Source organism: Panthera pardus, unplaced genomic scaffold (assembly GCF_024362965.1).
Source record: "Panthera pardus isolate Hobbes unplaced genomic scaffold, ASM2436296v1 HiC_scaffold_8, whole genome shotgun sequence".
In the NCBI taxonomy this organism is placed as follows: domain Eukaryota; kingdom Metazoa; phylum Chordata; class Mammalia; order Carnivora; family Felidae; genus Panthera; species Panthera pardus.
In genome coordinates this window covers 11,113,198-11,132,448 of record NW_026527013.1, presented here as the reverse complement: position 1 = coordinate 11,132,448, position 19,251 = coordinate 11,113,198, and the positions used below count along the sequence as shown (strand labels likewise).

Here is a 19,251-nt window from a genome sequence, read left to right as displayed (position 1 = left end):
TATTGGTGGCGACTAAACTCTGTCCCCACACAAGACGACAGGACGGAGGCTAGCATGAGTCTCCCAGCCAAGCTTCAGACTCCAGAAGCAACAACCAGGTCCCATCAGCCCAAGGTTGAACAGGCAGAGGGACGGCACACAGGAGATATTTATAGTTTCCTCTGTGTGTTCATGAGGCATGTTCCCCTCCTGCCTCTCCAACCTACAGCACATGATTTCCCTGGAGGACACTGGTCTGGAGACAAAGGAAAGATGTTTAGAGATTCCATATTCCCAATAGACTGTGACCCCAGTGTTAATCACTCCTTCCTCTTGAACTCTGCTCCTCCCAGAGGGCAGACATCCCCGCATCTCATCCCAACCCTGATTTCAGCTTTTCCCCCAAGTCTAGAACTGAACAATCTTTGTGGATTAGATGCCTTGGATGTCCAAACACTTGGCTTGTGGTGGAGACACAGCTCCGCTATCTATGGAACATTCCTATTTCCTTTTCAACGAGTTCCTTTGATATAAACCCCAAGCACTACATACCTCAGCTTCATGACACATTTTCCAAACATTTAGGAATTCCATAATATGTCACAAGTTAACAGCTGCCATGTAGCCCCTCTGTGTGAAGCATTTGTCAGTTATATAAAATATATTTAGATCATATTTTGCACTATGATATGATCTTGGGATAGAAAAGTAAACAGATTCTTCCTTGTAACTTCCAGAAGGAACCAAGCCTTGCAAACATCTTCATTTCAGACCCATGAGAACGACTTCAGGCTTTTGAGCCCCAGAATTGTAAGAGCATACATGTGTTTTCAAACACTAATGTAGTCATTGTACATTAGCATTAGGACTTGAGCACAAACATTTGTCCAATAAAATTTTGTTAAGAACCTGAGACTAAGCTTCTCCTTTTGTTCACTATAGCTCCCCCTGGGTAAAGGCATTTTGTGTTGTAATCCCATCTTTAAGTAGAAGAATTTTAAAATCAATTTGGAGATATTTGTCCTCTTTAGCTGGTAGAGAATTTCTCAGTGCATAAATACAAACGTGCTCCAGATTTTATTGTCTTTGACACATTAGCATAAGAAAAGTAATTCATCATTTGAATGTATGTCTATTGTTTATACTAAATTGCTGTGGCTACATGTCTACATTCTATCAATTGCATATTAACTCAAACATTTATTCTTTTTATATCAACACTCTTCGAATTTCACTCATTTCCTTCAACATAAAATAAGAGGTCATAAATGAGTCTGTGTTCATTTTTTGAATTTTTGTTTGAGAGTAAGAGCATGTGTGAGTGGAGGAGGGGCAGAGGGAGAGATTGAGAGAGAGAGAGAGAGAGAGAAAGAGAGAGAGAGAGAATCCTAAGCAACTTCCATGCTCAGTGTGGCGGGGAACACAATTGCACGACCCTGGGGGAAATCAAGAGTCAGACATTCAGCCAACTGAGCCACTCAGGTGCCCCATTGAGTCTGCTTAAAATGAATAAACAAGCACACAGAACAGCAGAATCTGATCCATAAATATAGACAATAAACTCGTGGTTGTCAGAGGGCGGTGGGGAGGATGGGTGAAGGGCAGTGGGAGGTACAGGCTTCCAGTTGTGGAATAAATGAGTCACAGAAATCAAAGGCACAGCAGACAGAATATAGTCAATGATACTGCAATGGCCTGGTAGGCTGACAGCCAGCAGCTGCCTTTGTGCTGAGCACCGCATAATGTACGGAGAAGTTGAATCTCTACGTCGTACACATGAAACTCGTGTAACATTGTGTGCCAAGTACTCTCAGATAATAATATTTTTAAAAATGATTCTGTGTTGGGGTACCCATGTGTAGGTGTGTTTATTTGAAATAAAAATGTATACAGAGAAACACACATATATGCATACATACAACTTTACAGGTGAGCATTTTCTTCGGACTCAAGGAAACATGTCCACACACTTCATTTATTTCTTGCAATATCCATTTGAAGTTACGTTTACGGTCCCAAGTTACTTTCGGAAATAAAGAAGCTGAGGCCCAGGGAGATTACATTTTAACAATTGGATTAAGAAGTCATCAAGGTTGTGCATTTTCTTGAAGAACATCAAATAGGAACGTGCAGTAGGTACTTTAGTTTTTGTGTGGCTCCCTTAATTCATCAAGTCATACGTTCCGAATAGATGCAGTTTATAGCACATGATTGTACCCCCACTAAATTAGTTAGAAGGGAAAAAAATCTAGCAGCGTACCGATCGGTGTGAAATATAGAGCAGAGGTAGCTGATTCATACTGAGTCGTGACAGGAGCTTTTTCTTCTCAGTAGGAAGAAAGCAAAGTGTCATATATGAATATAGGAACAGTAGATGTAAATTAAAATCATTCACTTTTAATATTCTTTTTTTCCCTGTGAAACAGAAGATAAAAATGCATTCAGAAATCGAGTTAACTGATCATATACTTGTTCAGAAGAGAAGTGCCCCGTGGTCACACATGACATCATGGATGAGCCTTAGGAACAATGTAGAGTCGGGGCGCCTAGGTGGCTCAGTCGGTTAAGTGTCCGACTTCAGCTCAGGTCATGATCTCACAGCTTGTGGGATCAAGCCCCATGTCAGGCTCTGTGCTGCCAGCTCAGAACCTGGAGCCTGCTTCGGATTCTGGGTCTCCCTCTCTCTGCCTCTAACCCACTCCATCCTGTCTCTGCCTCTCTCAAAAATAAATAAACTTTAAGAAAAAATTTAAAAAAAAGAAAAGAAACAGTGTAGAGTCTCACAGCTCACTATAGACTAACGAGGAGACAAGCACAGCTCAGAACAATCCCCAACATACAATATCATTTGGTAATAAAAGCATTACATTAAATCATTTTCTTTTAAATGGCTTGTTATGCAGCAATGGCTAACTGATTCAATGATCACGGTGAACAGAAGTAAGGACAATTATCATAATCTGCTGCTGACTGTTCTTGGTATTTATTCTTGTATTTGAAGCCTGCATTCATGGTACCTCTGTTATTTCAGTTTAGTTCAGACAACTGCATATAAAACCTCTCACTGAGAAGCACCTTAGTGGCTCAGTCGGTCGAGTCTCCAACTCTTGATTTTGGCTCAGGTTGTGATCTCACAGTCATGAGATCAAGCCCCGTTCAACTTGGAGCCTGCTTAAGATTCTATCCCTGTTTCCCTCTCTGCCTCTTCCCCTCTCTCCTGCTCACTCCCCCTCTCCCTCTCCCTCTCTCTCTCTCTCTCTCTCTCTCTGAAAAAGAAACAAACAAACAAACAACAAGAACAAAAACAACAAAACAACTACCTCTCATTGAGGTTCATTTCCCCATAGCCAGGAAAGATTGAAAATGTATGCATTATTGTGTTGGAAAACTGGTGTCCCTGATTCACATGACCAGACAGGAATGCAAGCTCTCTCTTATGTCATCCCTTGAGCATAGAAGATGAATAGAGTCCTGAGCCTGATAAACATGTATAATGGATGATAATGACCATTCGACACCCCTTTCATGGTTATGAAAAATTTAGAAGGAAGGGGGATATATTTCTTTTACAACAATGAAAGCAGTCATACCAAAGACAGCGTAAAGATTTCAGGAAGAAACAAGGAGATAATTCAATAAAAGTAGAAAAATGTCAATCAGTCCTTCCCCCATTTGGATAAGCCCCCTTACACATGGCCACCAATCCTCCATACTCCAATGAATAGATGTACAGCATGAAGAATAAATATTTTAAAGAGCACAATGTGCGATTTAAAACTCTGCTTCATTGGCATGGGCACTAGATGTTGTATGTAAGTGATGAATCACGTAATTCACTCCTGAAACCAATATTGCAGGGTATATTAACTAACTAAAATTTAAATTGAAAAAAAATAAAATAACATTTTGCTTCATCATATCAAAAGGCATCTAGAGTCTAAGATCATATTCTAAAGTCAATCTATCTAAGTTTGTTGTTCCATGAAGATTTCTTTTGGAGATGCGTATTTGGTGAACGATTGAGTAAGGTAGTGACTATCATACACATTGTGGACAACAAGGTACTAAGAGACCAGGATCCTAATGAGGAGAATAAAACCATCTATAGGACACATTAATATATTAAGTGTCTGCTATTAAGAAGAGCAGTTAATATACTGATATACAAAGGAGCTTCAGACTTATAAGCGAAAAAACGTAGCCTCAGATATTGTTCTACTTTAAAATCATATATATTTGTCATAAAGTGTGGTTGTTTCCATAGGTGGCGTATCAATCATGACAGTTCTTTTTGTTTGTCTGTTTCAAGTTTTTATTTAAATTCTAGTTAGTGAACATGTAGTGTAGTGTTGGTATCAGGAGTAGAATTTAGTGATTCATCACTTACATACAACACCCAGTGCTCACCCCAACAAGTGCCCTCCCTAATGCCCATTGCCCATTTAGCCCATCACCCACCCAATTCCGCCCGCCAATCCTAGGACATACAGAGAGCTAACCAGTAGTAATCGTGGCATTAAAAAAACACATATGAAAGAAAAATGATTTGGTGTGACACAATTGTTTGAGAAAGATTATTTTTTAAAAACGTCTATGTTGCCTCAAGGTAAATGAACATTTCCAAAAATTTCAGATCCATGGTTGGAAATAAAATTCAGAAAGTGGGAAATACAAGGGAAAAATCTGTAGGATATCAGAGAGAGCAGAGCTTCATAGAGTGAGTTACATACATGGCATATGGAAGTTGAGGACAAGGAAATAAACGGGAAGAGGAATACTACATCTACAGTCTGAATAAAGACCACAATCTCTGACCCAGAGGCTTTGACCCCTGCAATCATAGGCATTTCTTCAATATTATGATGATTGGCCATGGAAGGGTCTCCTTCCCAAAGAATGCTTTCAGAGCCCTTTTCATGTCTTTGTTCCTCAAGCTGTAGATGAAGGGGTTCAGCATGGGCGTGACCACCGTGTACATCACTGAGGCTGTGGCACTTGACCGTGAGCTGTGGGTAGCAGCAGAGCTCAGGTACACACCGAGCATCGTACAGTAAAATAAACACACGACCGACAGGTGAGACGCACAGGTGGAAAACGTTTTATACTTGCCCTTAGCTGATGCAATCCCACGTATAGAGGAAACTATCTTGGAATAAGAGTAAAGGATCCCAGCAAAAGGACCACCACCCAGCAGGACAGCTGCAAGATACATCACCACGTTATTAAGAAAGGTGTCAGAACAGGCAAGTTGGAGCATCTGATTGAGTTCACAGAAAAAGTGGGGGATTTCCACCTCTGTACAGAAGGACAGCTGAAATGCCATTAAGGTTTGTAACAAGGAATACAGAACACTCATGATCCAGGACACCAGAATCAGGAGTCCACAGAGCCGGGGGTTCATGATGATCGTGTAGTGCAGGGGGTGACAGATGGCCACAAACCGGTCATAGGCCATCACACTCAGCAGAAAGGCGTCCAACACACCAAAGAGTATGAAAAAATAAATCTGTGCGATGCAGTCCTCATAGGTTATGACTTTGCTCTGAGTCCGGATGTTCACCAGCATCTTCGGGATGGTGGTGGACGTGAAGCAGATGTCTGCAAAGGACAGGTTGGCCAGGAAGAAGTACATGGGCACATAGAGGTTGGGGTCTGTGCTGATGGCCAAGATGATGAGCAGGTTCCCAAACACAGTGATCAGGTACATGGAGAGGAAAAGCCCAAATATGAGGAGCTGCATTCCTGGTTCCTCTGAAAATCCCAGAAGAAGAAACTTTGAAATTTGTGTTTCATTGCTTGGTTCCATGTGGTGGAGGTGACTTCTGGGAAAGAGGGAAATAAAATAACACAAATCTGTATTACTCACAAAATTGAAATGTGACTGTTTTTTTTGTTTTGCAGTCCAGAAATTCCTTTTAATATGTTGTGTACGGATATGGTCCCTTTAGGGAACCATCGCTGCCACATCTGATATACTTTTTATTGTCAATCAGCTTCTTTCCTAAGAAATCATGTATTTTATACTTTTTCTGAGAAATGCTTCAAGTATTCAGGAATATAAATTGAGTGCTGACCAGGTTTCAGGCACTATCTAGGCAATGAGTATAGAGCGCTGAAGAACAAAAATCCCTACAGCGATGGAGAAAAAATATGTAAGCAAAGAAGATAGTTATACAACTATCTTTCTGATACAATTATCTTTTGATTATCTCACCTTTTTGATGGTGAGGTGTGCTGTGAAGAAATGGAAAATGGATAAAGCAGAGAGCAAATAGGGCATTTTATTTTAATGGCATTTAGGCAAATTCTGTACACAGGTGGCATTGGAACGCAGACGTTATGTAAGACGGAGACATAGACACAGGATTCTAGGGGAAGGGTGTGCCTGGCAGAGGGAATGGCCAGAGCAAAGGCCCTGAGGAAGGTACTTGTTTCAAACGTTCAAGCGAGAAAGCAAAGCCAGCGCTGCAAGGGGAATGATCTTGAGGGGCACTGATGACAGACTCTGACACACATGTGAGGAGGGATGTGGCCTCTCTGTGACAGCTGTGACCTCAAGGCACAGGGCCGTCCTTGTCCACACTGCCCCTCCCTCGGTATTCATCGTGCTGCAAAGCCATCCCATGAATTGACACAGATCCCCGTCTTGGTGCCTGCTCTTGACTGAGTTCTGGCCCGTGTATGGTGTCACTTTGGGATTGAGGAGTCCTGGCCCCTGTTGTGAGGACTGCTCACCCTCTACAAGTCACACACGCACAAGACACCGTGGTCTTCTGGGTTGTGAATATCCCTGTCCTCACAGCCCCCACATTCTTGGTTATGCTGGGAATGGATACAACCCAAGGAGACCCGATCAGCCATCTTTCCCCTGCAAAGTGTAGAAATGGTTCCCGGAAATGCTAATTCTTAAGCCTCCCCTGGACCAATCACCATGGAGCTCCATACTGGAATGTTAATTTTCCGCTGTGATTTACACCAGAGTAACAAAGTCTGCTCAATAAATGAAAGAGACAGAGAGTGAGATACAGAGGGAATGAAATCGATGAGGGAGAGCAATGATCTCATAAGCTGGGGTGGTCCCTGAGAGACTGTGAGGAAGAAATATCTCCCTTGCTTCTCCCCTGGTTACATCCCCTGATGCCCAGCAAAAATAATACGAGAATGAAACAAATTGTTTAAAAGACAGATAGTGATATATTCATGGCGTACTTGTACAAAACTATATAGATAAAAATATAAATAGATACAAATATTAACATATCCGTTTATATTATACATCAAGAAAAACGAGCAAAGGGATAAACCAATACAATCAAAGTCAGGCATTTTTATATCGAGCCTAGAAGACATTTTCTTGTACTTCCTGCATCATTATATGACTAATTCATTTCTACGTGATTGATAGGGGATGAGGTTAGCTCCTTTCTCCCTCTTCTTATGTGGCACTTTTCATTGATATTCCTGGGCTTTGAGTAAAGATCTCTCTTTCTCAAACCCAATGGACACCCTCTAATCCTCATTCTGGATCTCATCCAACATGCAAAGGACTCCCCAGACCATGCTCTGTAAATCCTGCCGACATCATGACAGTCTCAATGCTACACTGTAACATCCAGAAGAGCAGGGACTTTATCCTCTTTGTTCATTTCTGTTTTTCACCAACTTAGTTGAATATATGTTTACTATAAAAAGATATAAGACTATGAGAAGTTATAGAATGGAAAGAATGAAAGGATCTGGCAACCAGGTTAAAATAGTAGCTTGAAAACAACTGTCATAAGCAAAGTTGTATGAAAAATAAAAGCCAACTGGAACAGGTAAAAAATAGCAATCATTAGTAATACCGACACGGATTAATAACAAAATTGTGAAAGACCATGAAAGAATATGACATATAATGTCTCTAGAATGTTCTGGCCCATGGCAGATGCTCAGTTATTATTTGTTGAACGAATCAGGAATTAGGTCTCAGTGTATAAGGACATTTCCTATATGGCAAGGTCGTATTGCAGTTTCGTTGGACAAAGATGAATTGCCAAGTAACAGCTAGAATAAATGGATATCTATCTGGAAAAACATTAAATTGGTCCCCTCCCTCAGATACATTACCAACACCAGAGGGATAATGACTTCAGCGTAAATGTAACCATACATATATCGAACATCAAGAAAACCGCATATAGCATTTGCAGGTGGGAAAAACCACTAAAATAAAGCAAGAAACTCAGCAGTAAGAAGATAGGAATATTTAAATCAAGTTAAACATTTTTATGGTCAAAGAATGTTTCCAAAGTCGACTGAGAAGCAATGATCTGAGGAAGTCTTTTGAAATGCTAAAAAAAAGCAGGGGAGGGGGAATAGCATATGGCCATATAATAATCAGAAAGGTCATCAAATATATGACATTTGCTGAAACTGAGGGATAGATTAAGAAACAACAGGAAATGTCTTCTTCACCCAGGAACCTGGGGAAAAAACCTAGAGCAGTGTTACATTGTGTGTGGTTGGAACTTTTTTTTAAATGTTTATTTATTTTTGAGAGAGAGAGAGAGAGAGAGAGAGAGAGAGAGACAGAGTGCAAGTGGGGAGGGGCAGAGAGAGAGGGAGACACAGAATCCGAAGCAGGTTCCAGGCTCTGAGCTGTCAGCATAGAGCCTGGCGCGGGGCTCGAACTCATGGACTGTGACATCATGACCTGAGCCAAAGTCAGACGCTTAACTGACTGAGCCTCCCAGGCGCCCCTGTGGTTGGACTCTTAAGCGGGTAGTCTTGGGGTTACAGTGAATTTGCTGGTGGAAAAGTGGGTCTTACAGGTTGAAGGCAGGACCTGAAAGCAGCTGTATTACAAATATTCATATTTTTAATGCAGGGTTTCTATGTCTCTGCCTATGGACATCCTGACCAGAGCCTGCCCAGTGCTGAGGTCTGTGTATCTTAGGATGTTTAGAGCATCCCTTTCAGAGTAAAGAATATGAAGGACTCTCAAAAGTGTTAGTAGCAGCCATTCTGCGAAACTGGCACAATCACTGACTAAATACATTCATTACTTACGCAAGCAAATAAACACAGTGATCACTTGCTCTGGACTAAGTTGAATTGGCCCCCAGGTGATGATGGATTAATGTTCTCGGACAACCCTGTCATCCACGGCGCACGGGGTGTTGGACTCACCTGGCTGGGTGTCTGACGGGAAGGTCTCCGCGTGAAACTGAATTCCTCCCAGGACAGCAGGTAACAGGGACGAAGGCTCTGTCCTCAGCGGAGACGGCAGGGGGGAGTGAAGCATCAGTCCCCAGCCAGAAGTAGGACTCAGAACGAACAGACCAAAACCACTCGCCTTCCTGTCCAAGGTCGCACAGGCTGACAGGAGACCAGAGGGTATTTACACCTCCCTGTATCTGCTCATTAGGCGCATTTCCCTCCTTAGAGGTTACTCCAACCCCTAAGCGTATGATTCCCAATGGAAAGCTGCTCTGGACATAAAGGATTTCTTCCTGATGAATCTCAGTTCCCAAAAGACTAGGTTAGAGATCAAGTGAATGCAGTTCTTTTCTTTTTTCTCCTTTTCCCTGAACTTGCCCTCTTCCTGTTATGTAAATCTCCTAGCACGTTATCTCAGCTCGGAGTTACACTTTTCTCCAGCTCTAAGAAGGAAGAACACACCAGGATTAGGTCTCTCTAACTTCAAAACCTTGACTGGTCTTGGGGACCCAGCCCTGCCATCTCCAGTGTCTCCTCTTCTCCTTCCCCTCCCCCTCTTCCTCTTCCTCCTCCCCCCCTCCTCCTCCTCCTCCTCCTCCTTCTTCTTCTTCTTCTTCTTCTTCTTCTTCTTCTTCTTCTTCTTCTTCTTCTTCTTCTTCTTCTCCTTCCTCCTCCTCCTCCTCCTTTTCTTCTTCTTCTTCTTCTCCTCCTTCCTCCTCCTCCTCCTTTTCTTCTCCTTCTCCTTCCCCTCCTCCTTTTCTTCTCCTTCCCCTTCTTCTTCTTCTTCTTCTTCTTCTTCTTCTTCTTCTTCTTCTTCTTCTTCTTCTTCTTCTTCTTCCTCCTCCTCCTCCTCCTCCTTTTCTTCTCCTTCTCCTTCCCCTCGTCCTTTTTCTTCTTCTTCTTCTTCTTCTTCTTCTTCTTCTTCTTCTTCTTCCTCTCCTTCCTCCTCCTCCTCCTCCTCCTTCTTCTTCTTCTTCTTCTTCTTCATCTTCTTCTTCTCCTTCCTCCTCCTCCTCCTCCTTTTCTTCTCCTTCCCCTCCTCCCCCTTCTTCTTCTTCTTCTTCTTCTTCTTCTTCTTCTTCTTCTCCCCTCCTCTTCCTCCTCCTTCTTCTTCTTCTTCTTCTTCTTCTTCTTCTTCTTCTTCTCCTCCTCCTCTTCCTCCTCCTTGTTCTTCTTCTCCTTTTTTTCTCCTTCTCCTTCTTCTCCTCCTCCTCCTTCTTCTTCTTCTCCTTTCTCCTCCTCCTCCTCCTCTTCCTCTTCTCCTTCTCCTCCTTCTCCTCCTCCTCTTCTTCTTCTTCTTCTCCTCCTTCTCCTCCTCCCCCTCCTCCTCTTCCTCTTCTTCTTCTTCTTCTTCTTCTTCTTCTTCTTCATCTTATTATTCTTCATCTTCTTTGTCTTCTATAGGAGAAAAAGTACCAAGGAGGGGCAGAGAGAGACAGGGAGAGAGATAATCATTAGCAGACTCCTCACTCTCAATGCAGAACTGATGGGGGCTGTCTCCAGGTTCCTGAGATTGAGACCTGAGCCGAAATCAAGAGCCAGATGCTCAGCCAACTGATTCACCCAGCAACCCTTGTGTCTATTCTTTCAAAAAACATTTTTTAACGTTTATTTATTTTTGAGAGACAGAGATAGAGCATGATCAGGGGAGGGGCAGAGAGAGGGAGACACAGAATCCGAAGCAGGCTCTGGGCTCTGAGCTATCAGCACAGAGAAACAGAGAGAAATGTGTTCTTCTGATAATAAACCTTGGGTTCTACACACACTGGTTTCAAGACACTTTTGCCATCACAATTAGGAATTTCTTACATTATCACAAGGTAAAACCTGTCAGTTGGTCCTTTGTTATTAAGTGTTTAATTATAACAGATGTATTTAAATATTTTAAGTACTACAATGTGACCTTGACATCTCATAGGGATAGTTGGATTCAATTTTTATAATCATCTTATCCCTGAGGAAGTACACTTATGAGCTCCATTCTACATTGTAGAAATGGTACTTGGTCATGTCTAGTCATCTGTCTAAATTTAATACCTGAGTATGTGGTGACCCTTGAGTTTGATTCTGTCAGGATGCTTCTAGTTCTCAAACTCTGGGGCAGTGCTTCTCAGCCAGAAATGAATTTTCCCCTGAGGATGTCTGTCAAAGTCTGAAGGAAAGCTGCCAAACACCTACAATTCAAAGGAAAGCACCCCCGAAAATACTATCCTGCCACAAATGTCGATCATAAAAGGTGAGAAACCCAGCTACACCAGCAGTTCTCCAACTTCAATGACCATGTAAATTCACACAGATCCCACTACAAATGCAGAATCTGATCTCACGTCCTGGGTGGCCCAGAGATTCTGCATTTCTACCAGCTCCTGGGTGATGCTAAACTGTGGGTCTGGGTCTGTGGGCCGCTCTTTGATTAGCAAGGTTGGGATCTTGTGTTAAAGACAGGTGTATGTATTTTTAAGTCTTCTGTACCAAATGGTGTCCTTGCACGCATGTAATTTTGAAGGAATAATGTATTCACTCTTTCTTCAGTCTGTGTCAATTCTGTGCTTATTGCTTTTATAAGTGCCAAAAATAATACATTTATGAAAAAGACTTTGTAGTGGGCAGAATAAGGCGCTTCCAAATATGTCCACATCCTAATTCCCAGGACCTTTAACATGTTATTTTTGATAGCAACGTACGATTAAGGTAGCAGACTAAACAGGACTGTAAATTAGCTGCCATGGAGATAAAAGGATCAGCTGTGATTCTCTAGGTGGGACTAGGGTAGTCAGGAGGGTCCTCCAAATGTTGAGGATGGAGACAAAATAGTTGATGTCAGAAATTTTGAGAATGCTCTCCTGCTGGCTATGAAGGTGGCGGAAGAGCCGTGAGCCAAGAAATGCAGGTGGCCAGCAACAGAGACTGCAACTGGAAAGGAAACACATTCTCCCCTGAGCCTCCAGAAGGACCACAACCATGCAGACACCTTGCTATTAGCCTGACGAGACTCCTTCGAAGCTTCTGACTCCAGAACTGTAAGAACCTGTATGTGTTTGTCTTCAGCAGCTAGTGTGGGAATGTTTTATAACAGCAGTAGGAATCTCACAGGGACATAGTCAGTAAAATTATTTGAGGGAACCGAGTTTAAGCTTCTCCATTCATCAGCTCCCTTGGTTAAGGTCAATTGACATTTAAAGAACCCACATTATGGAGAAGAAATTAAATCAATTTGGAGATATTCTGCCTAGCACCTGGTAGAGTGAATTCCTGGGGCATAAATGTGAGTGTGGTCTGACTCTGATGCTTTTGAGTTAGCGAGATAGGCAAGCAACTCATGATCAAAATTTAGGTCACTCACATCTTCTTTATCCATTTATCAGTCCATGGATATTTGGGCTCTTTCCATAACTGGCTATTGTTAATAACACTGCTATAAACATTGGGGTACATATGCCCCTTTAATGGATCAAGAGGACGTGGCATATATATATATATATATATATATATATATATATATATATATAATGGAATATTACGCAGTGATCAAAAAGAATGAAATCTTCCATTTGCAACAACGTGGTTGGAACTAGAGTGTATTATGCTAGGCAAAATATGTCAATCAGAGAAAGATAAGTATCATATGATTTCACTCATATGTGAAACTTAAGAAACAAAACCGATGAACATAGGGGAAGGGAAGGAAGAATAAGATGAAAACAGAGAGGGAGGCAATTTATAAGAGACTCAAAAATACAGAGAAGAAATTTAGGGTTGCTGAAGAGGAAGTGGGTGGGGGAGGGGCTAAATGGGTGATGGGCATTAAGGAGGGCACTTGTTGGGACGAGCACTGGGAGTTATATGTAAGTGATGTATCACTGGGTTCTACTCGTGAAACCAACACTCCACTGTATGTTAACTAACTTGAATTGAAATAAATAAATATAAGGTGTGCTTGGGTGGCTCAGTCAGTTAAGCATCCGACTTTGGCTCAGGTCATGATCTCACAGCTCTTGAGTTCAAGCCCCATGTTGGGCTCTGTGCTGACAGCTTAAATTCTATGTCTCTGCCTCTCTCTGCCCCTCCCCAGCTCAGGCCATCTGTCTCTCTCTCTCTCCTCTCTCTCTCTCTCTCCGCCTCTTAAAAATAAATAAAAATATTTAAAAATACAAATTATTTGGTTTTTAATCTATAATATTTTATTATGTGTCTGTAAAAGAACTCTATTTTTAGCATGCCTGGGTGGCTCAGTGGGTTGAGCGTCCAACTTTAGCTCAGGTCATGATCTTGCAATTGACAAGTTCGAGCACCACATCAGGCTGTGTGAGATTATGTTTTTTTCACTTATATGTCCAAAGTTCCTTTGTATATCAGTATCTTAACTGCTCTTCTTAATAGTGGACACTTAATATATTAATGTGTCTTGTAGATCGGTTTTATTCTCCTCATTAGGATCCTGATCTCTTAGTACCTTGTTCCACAATGTGTACAACAGTCACTTCCTTACTCAAGTGTTCACCAAATATGCATCTCCAAGAAAAGTTTTCATGGAGCAACAAACTTTAATAAATAGACTTTAGAATATGATCTCAGACTCTAGATGTCCTTTAATATGCTGAAGCAAAATTTTATTTTATTTTATTACTTTTTAAAATTTAAATTATAGTTAGCTTCGTTGAGTCCAAAGAAAATGTTCAGATGCAAAGTTGTACGTATATATTACATGTGTTTTTTCAAATAAACACATATACGCATATGCACATAAACACAAACTCACTTAAAAGAAATCTTATCTGAGTACAGTTGGCAAGAATGTTGCATTAGTTTCAGGAGCACAAGGTAGTGATTCAACGTCTCTGCCCATTACGCGGTGCTCGCCACAAAGGTAGCTGCTGTCTGTTATCATACAAACCCATCCAGTATCATTGGCTGTATTCCATACCCCGTGCCTTTTTTACCCCAAGACTCATTCATTCCATAACTGGAAGCCTGTATCTCCCACTGCCCTTCACCCATTCTGCCCATCCGCCCACGTCCCCTCAGGCAAACCATGAGGTTTTTTTCTCTGTCTTTGTAGGTCTCATTCTGCTCTTTTGTGTGTTTGTTTATTCACTTAAAATTTTTTTTAATGTTTATGCATTTAATTTTGAGACAGAGGTGTGGGGAGAGGCTAAGAGAGGGAAAGACAGAGAATACCAAGAAGCCTCATGTCAACACACCCCTGACATGGGGGTTGAACTCACAAAATGTGAGATTGTGACCTGAGCCAATATCAAGAGGCAGGTGCTTAACCAACTGAGCCATCCAAGAGCCCCATCTTTATTCATTTTAAATGCAAACCCATACATAATCTCTTATTTTATGTTGAAAGGAAACTTAAGAGAAAGTTGAAGGTGTAGGTATTAAAAGAGTAAATGTTTGAATTAATATGCATTTAAAAGAATGAAGATGTGTAGACACAAAGATTTCAAGATAGACATAAATGATAGACATACATCTAAAGGATGAATTACTTTTCCTGTCATAATGCCTCCAAGACGTCAAAATCTGAAGCATGCTTGCAGTTACGTACTGAGAAATTCTCTACCAGCTAAAGAGGATGAATATCTGTAAATTGATTGTAAATCTCCTTTTCTACTTAGAGATGAGATTACGATGCAAAATGCCTTTACCCAGGGGAAACTCCGTGATTAAACGGAGAACCCTAATCTCAGATTTTAATTAATTAATTAATTTATTTATTTATCATTTTTTTTATGTTTATTTATTTTTGAGACAGAGAGAGACAGAGCATGAGCAGGGAAGGGGCAGAGAGAGAGGGAGACACAGAATCTGAAGCAGGCTCCAGGCTCTGAGCTGTCAGCACAGAGCCCAACGTGGGGCTTGAACTCACAAACTGTGAGATCATGACCTGAGCCGAAGTCAGACGTTTAACCAACTGAGCCACCCAGGTGCCCCCCTAATCTCAGATTCTTAACAAAATTTCATTGGAACAACACTTGTCGTTTTAAGTCCTAACGCTGATGTAAAATAACTACATTGGTGTTTTAAAATTCATTTATGTTCTTACATTCGATGCATCAGAAGCCTGAAGTGGTTCACCTTGGTCTAAAATGAAAATGGTTGCAAGGCCTGATTTCTTCTCAAAGCTACCGGGAAGAACCTGTTTACTTTTCTATTCCAAGATAATGTTATACTGCAAGAAAAAAAAAATCTCACCATATTTCATATAATTAAAAGTCTTTACAAAGAGGGCCTGAACAGCAGCTCTTAATTGTGATGTGGAATGAAAGTCCTAAAAGTGTGCGAATGTGTCATGAAGCTGCGGTACGTAGTGCTCAGGGTCCGTATGAAGGAGCTTTTTTCTCCTCCTTGTTGAAAAGGAAAACCGGAATGTTGTGTAGATGGCAGGACTGTGTCTCCAACACAAGCCAACAGCTCGGAGATCCAAGGGAACTAATCCACACAGATTGCTCAGTCCCAGACTTGGGCGAAACATTGACATAAGCGTTGGGAGTCGCTGCTGGGAGGTCTGAACTCTGAGAGCAGCGGGGTCCATGAGGAAGGAATACTCAACACTGGGGTCACGCAGTTATAACCTGGTCTATGGGGAACACAGAACCTCCAGAAAAATTTCCTTTGTGTCCAGACCAGTGTCCCCCAGGGAAATCATGTGCTGCTCCAAAGAGGAGGAGGAGGGGAACGTGCCTCATGAACAGACAGAGGAAACTATAAATACCTCCTGTGCACACCCACTGCCTGTGCCACCGTGGGCTGACGGGACCAGGTTGTTGCTTGTGGAGTCGAAAGCTTGACTGGGAGACCCATGCTAGCCTCCGTTCTGCCGTCTTGTGTGGGGACAGAGTTTAGTCACCACCAGTAACCATCCAGGAGGGATCCAGACGGCCACATGGACACCTCTCCCTCAGAGCTCCCAACCAGGTGGGTCTGAGAGCTTGGCAAGACCCGGAGGAAAGGGTCAGAGAGAATCAAAGCCAGGCGCATTTACCTGAGGTCACCTGACAGCCACCAGCCTAGCCCAGAACGTGGAGATCTCTATGGCCATGTACTTGCCTGATCATGCCCTTCTGAAAACCTACAGTGAACAAGGTCAGAGAGGGCCCCGCTCCTTTGGTACTTGCCTTATAATGGTAGAGTCACAGGACTATGAAAAAAGTTTGTGTGGTGTAAGAGCCTCAGGCAGAAATCTTACGGAGATGGTGACTCAGAGCCACAATGGTTGTCATGGTATGTGCAGAACTTTGTAGCGCAAGGTCTGAACAGAACTTTGCATGTTGTGCAAACCAGAAACAGGACCAGAGTGTGCCCAACACTCAGCCAAAAAGATCACAACACAAAGCCCAGGAAAAACAGAGAAAAGACGCCACGTCTAAAAAGTGAAAGGGACTTGTCCTACCTTCTCTAAGATCACAGGACATCCAATTGGTCAAAGAAATAGCAAAGTCTCAAGGTGCTTTTTCAAAGAAAAAGCAAGTCTCTTACCTTCCATTATAACCTGCCCAACTTTTGCTGTGCTTTGCATATTTCCTGTGCCGAAGGGTTGATTTATTCCCTTAGCACACTTTTCTCTTGGAGCATTCACTCTGTAAGACGATGCACACCCTGAAGATCCCACTAATGTCGTCTACTGACTGAATTTAATTTTGCTCCTTACTATTTTTGCTGGGCATCAGGGTGGTAACAAGGGTTGGAGTGTTGTCAGAACCAGGGATATTCTTTCTTCACGGCCCCTCAGATTTCAGCGACCACCTGAGCCATTAGATCTTTTCTGCCACTTCCATTTTATTTCACTTTCTTGTTTCCCTCTCTCTCTCTGATTTTGAGAAGATTGTTTGTGTTTCTTTAAATACAGGAAAGAAAATGAACATGCCAGTCTGACTTGTCAATTTTATTTGTTCATGGGAAACTTACATCATTTGCAGGAATGATAATGGTTCTGCGCATTTTGAGTTATACCCACTCCGAACTTAATTGTTAGGGGTGGAGTGAGAAGTCATGGTAAAATCACAGCCCAGGGATCACTAATTTGGGGTGTGTGTGTGTGTGTGTGTGTGTGCCTTGTGAAATGACATCCGTCATCAGAGCAGGGGACATGGTCCAATATATTCCAAGGTGATTCTTATAATATAGAAGCCAGAACTCAATCAACACACCATATTCTAGAGAGCTCTATGTCAACTTACAGCAGACTTTGCAGGTAGATTCTAAAATACAAGCAGCATATATTGTGGGTGAGTGACTCCTTTCTCTTGAAGGGGAACCAGCAACGAGGCCACCTATTTCTTTGAAATTGCCTGACACGATCTCTGATCATTTTCCTGCTCATTCCCTTTCCCATACATGCTTCCTGTGTTGGACTCAAATAGCTCAAAGTAGTATCATTCTCAGGGCCTTAGCTGAGGCCATTCCCTCTACCATCACACACTTCCTCACACAGGCTCTGGGCTCCTGCCTTCCTTCCCTGCAGGTCTCTGATCAAATGTCACCTTGTTTACTGGTCTTGACCAAACACTGACTACAAAATAGCACTCCTATCCACGCTCTCCTTTATATCTGCTTCTGTCTCTTCATAGCACTTGACACCCTGTGATGTCTTATTAATATTTGTATTTGATTCTACTCATTCTCCATCACTAGATTATAGTGGCTTTTGGTTTTCAGTATCCCATGCTCATGGCCTAGACAATGCCTGGGACATGTTTGACCCTCAGTACATATTCCTCCAATGCAGGAAAGAGATTCTTAGTAAGACAGTAAAATACATGACCTCTTCTGGGGAGTGTGGAGAATGAGACCAAAACACCTAACTGAAATGAAACAGGAGGGAATCTCTTCAAATGGACAATCCTTTGGGGACAAAAGGGACAAGATACTGAAATGAACTTCTTGACTGCACAATATAAATGGTAGCGTTTCAACTATGTGAGTAAACTGTTGATGTGAAAATTAATGATGTCCTTTGCCTCTTTCCGGGGGTCAGTGCATCCTCATGGAACCAGGAAATATTACACGGATATCAAAATTTCTTCTCCTGGGATTTTCAGAGAGACCAGAACTGCAGCCCCTCCTGTTTGGGCTTTTCCTCTCCATGTACCTGATCAATGTGTTTGGCAACCTGCTTATCATCCTGGCCGTCAGCTCTGACTCCCACCTCCACACCCCCATGTACTTCTTCCTGGCCAACCTGTCCTTTGTAGACATTTGCTTCACCTCCACCACCGTCCCGAAGATGCTGGTGAACATCCAGACCCAGACCAAAGTCATAACCTATGAGGACTGTATCACACAAATGAACTTTTTCATAACCTTTGCGGGGATGGACGACATTCTCCTGAGTGTGATGGCCTATGACAGGTTCGTGGCCATCTGTCACCCCCTGCACTACATGGTCATCATGAACCCCCGGCTCTGTGGGCTGCTGGTTCTGGTGTCCTGGATCACGAGTGTCCTGTATTCCTTGGTACACACCTTAATGGTGTTGCGGCTGTCCTTCTGTACAGAAGTAGTGATCCCCCACTTTTTCTGTGAAATCAATCAGATGATCCAACTTGCCTGTTCTGACACCTTTCTTAATAACGTGGTGATGTATCTTGCAGCTGTGTTGCTGGCTGGAGGTCCCCTTGCTGGGATCCTTTACTCTTATTCTAAGATAGTTTCTTCCATACATGGGATCTCATCAGCTCAGGGCAAGTTTAAAGCATTTTCCACCTGTGCGTCTCACCTCTTGGTTGTCTCCTTATTTTATTTTACGAGCCTAGGAGTGTACCTCAGCTCTGCTGCTACCCAGAATTCCCACTCAAGTGCCACAGCCTCGGTGATGTACACGGTGGTCACACCCATGCTGAACCCCTTCATCTACAGCCTGAGGAACAGAGACATAAAAAGGGCTCTGAAAAGAATCGTTGGGATCCAGTGATATAAGAAACAATCATCCAAAGGCTGAAGACATGCCCATGATTGAAGGGCTCAAATCCTCAGAGCCAGGAACTGCCAATCTTTGATCAGACTGTGGAAGTAGAATCTACTCCTTCTGTTTATTTCTTGGCATTTCCATTTGTTTGATCAACT

At 42.3% G+C, this 19,251-nt stretch overlaps 2 protein-coding genes across 3 annotated transcripts; one reads left to right on the top strand and one right to left on the bottom strand.

Moving 5' to 3' along the window:
* Positions 1 to 4,648: 4,648 nt before the first annotated feature.
* LOC109261572 (olfactory receptor-like protein OLF4) lies at positions 4,649 to 9,645 on the bottom strand. Of its 2 annotated transcripts, none has more exons than XM_053897666.1 (2): positions 9,623 to 9,645; positions 4,649 to 5,801 (listed from the first exon to the last, which is right to left on the bottom strand). In XM_053897666.1, exon 2 carries the CDS (start codon positions 5,783 to 5,785, stop codon positions 4,817 to 4,819), a length of 969 nt encoding a protein of 322 aa, XP_053753641.1. In that variant the 5' UTR covers positions 5,786 to 5,801; positions 9,623 to 9,645; the 3' UTR covers positions 4,649 to 4,816. The 2 variants fall into 2 exon arrangements, with proteins under 2 accessions (XP_053753641.1, XP_053753640.1); XM_053897665.1 differs by lacking the exon at positions 9,623 to 9,645 and adding an exon at positions 7,290 to 7,305 and having other exon boundaries at positions 4,649 to 5,832.
* An 8,518-nt stretch (positions 9,646 to 18,163) lies between these two features.
* Positions 18,164 to 19,099, top strand: LOC128775598 (olfactory receptor 7A5-like). The gene has a single exon (XM_053897663.1). The coding sequence runs from the start codon at positions 18,173 to 18,175 to the stop codon at positions 19,097 to 19,099; it is 927 nt and encodes a 308-aa protein (XP_053753638.1). The 5' UTR covers positions 18,164 to 18,172.
* Positions 19,100 to 19,251: the final 152 nt, after the last annotated feature.

Coding starts and splice junctions, on each gene's coding strand:
- LOC128775598 (XM_053897663.1), top strand. CDS start 18,173: ATGGAACCAGGAAATATTACACGGATATCAAAATTTCTTCTCCTGGGA.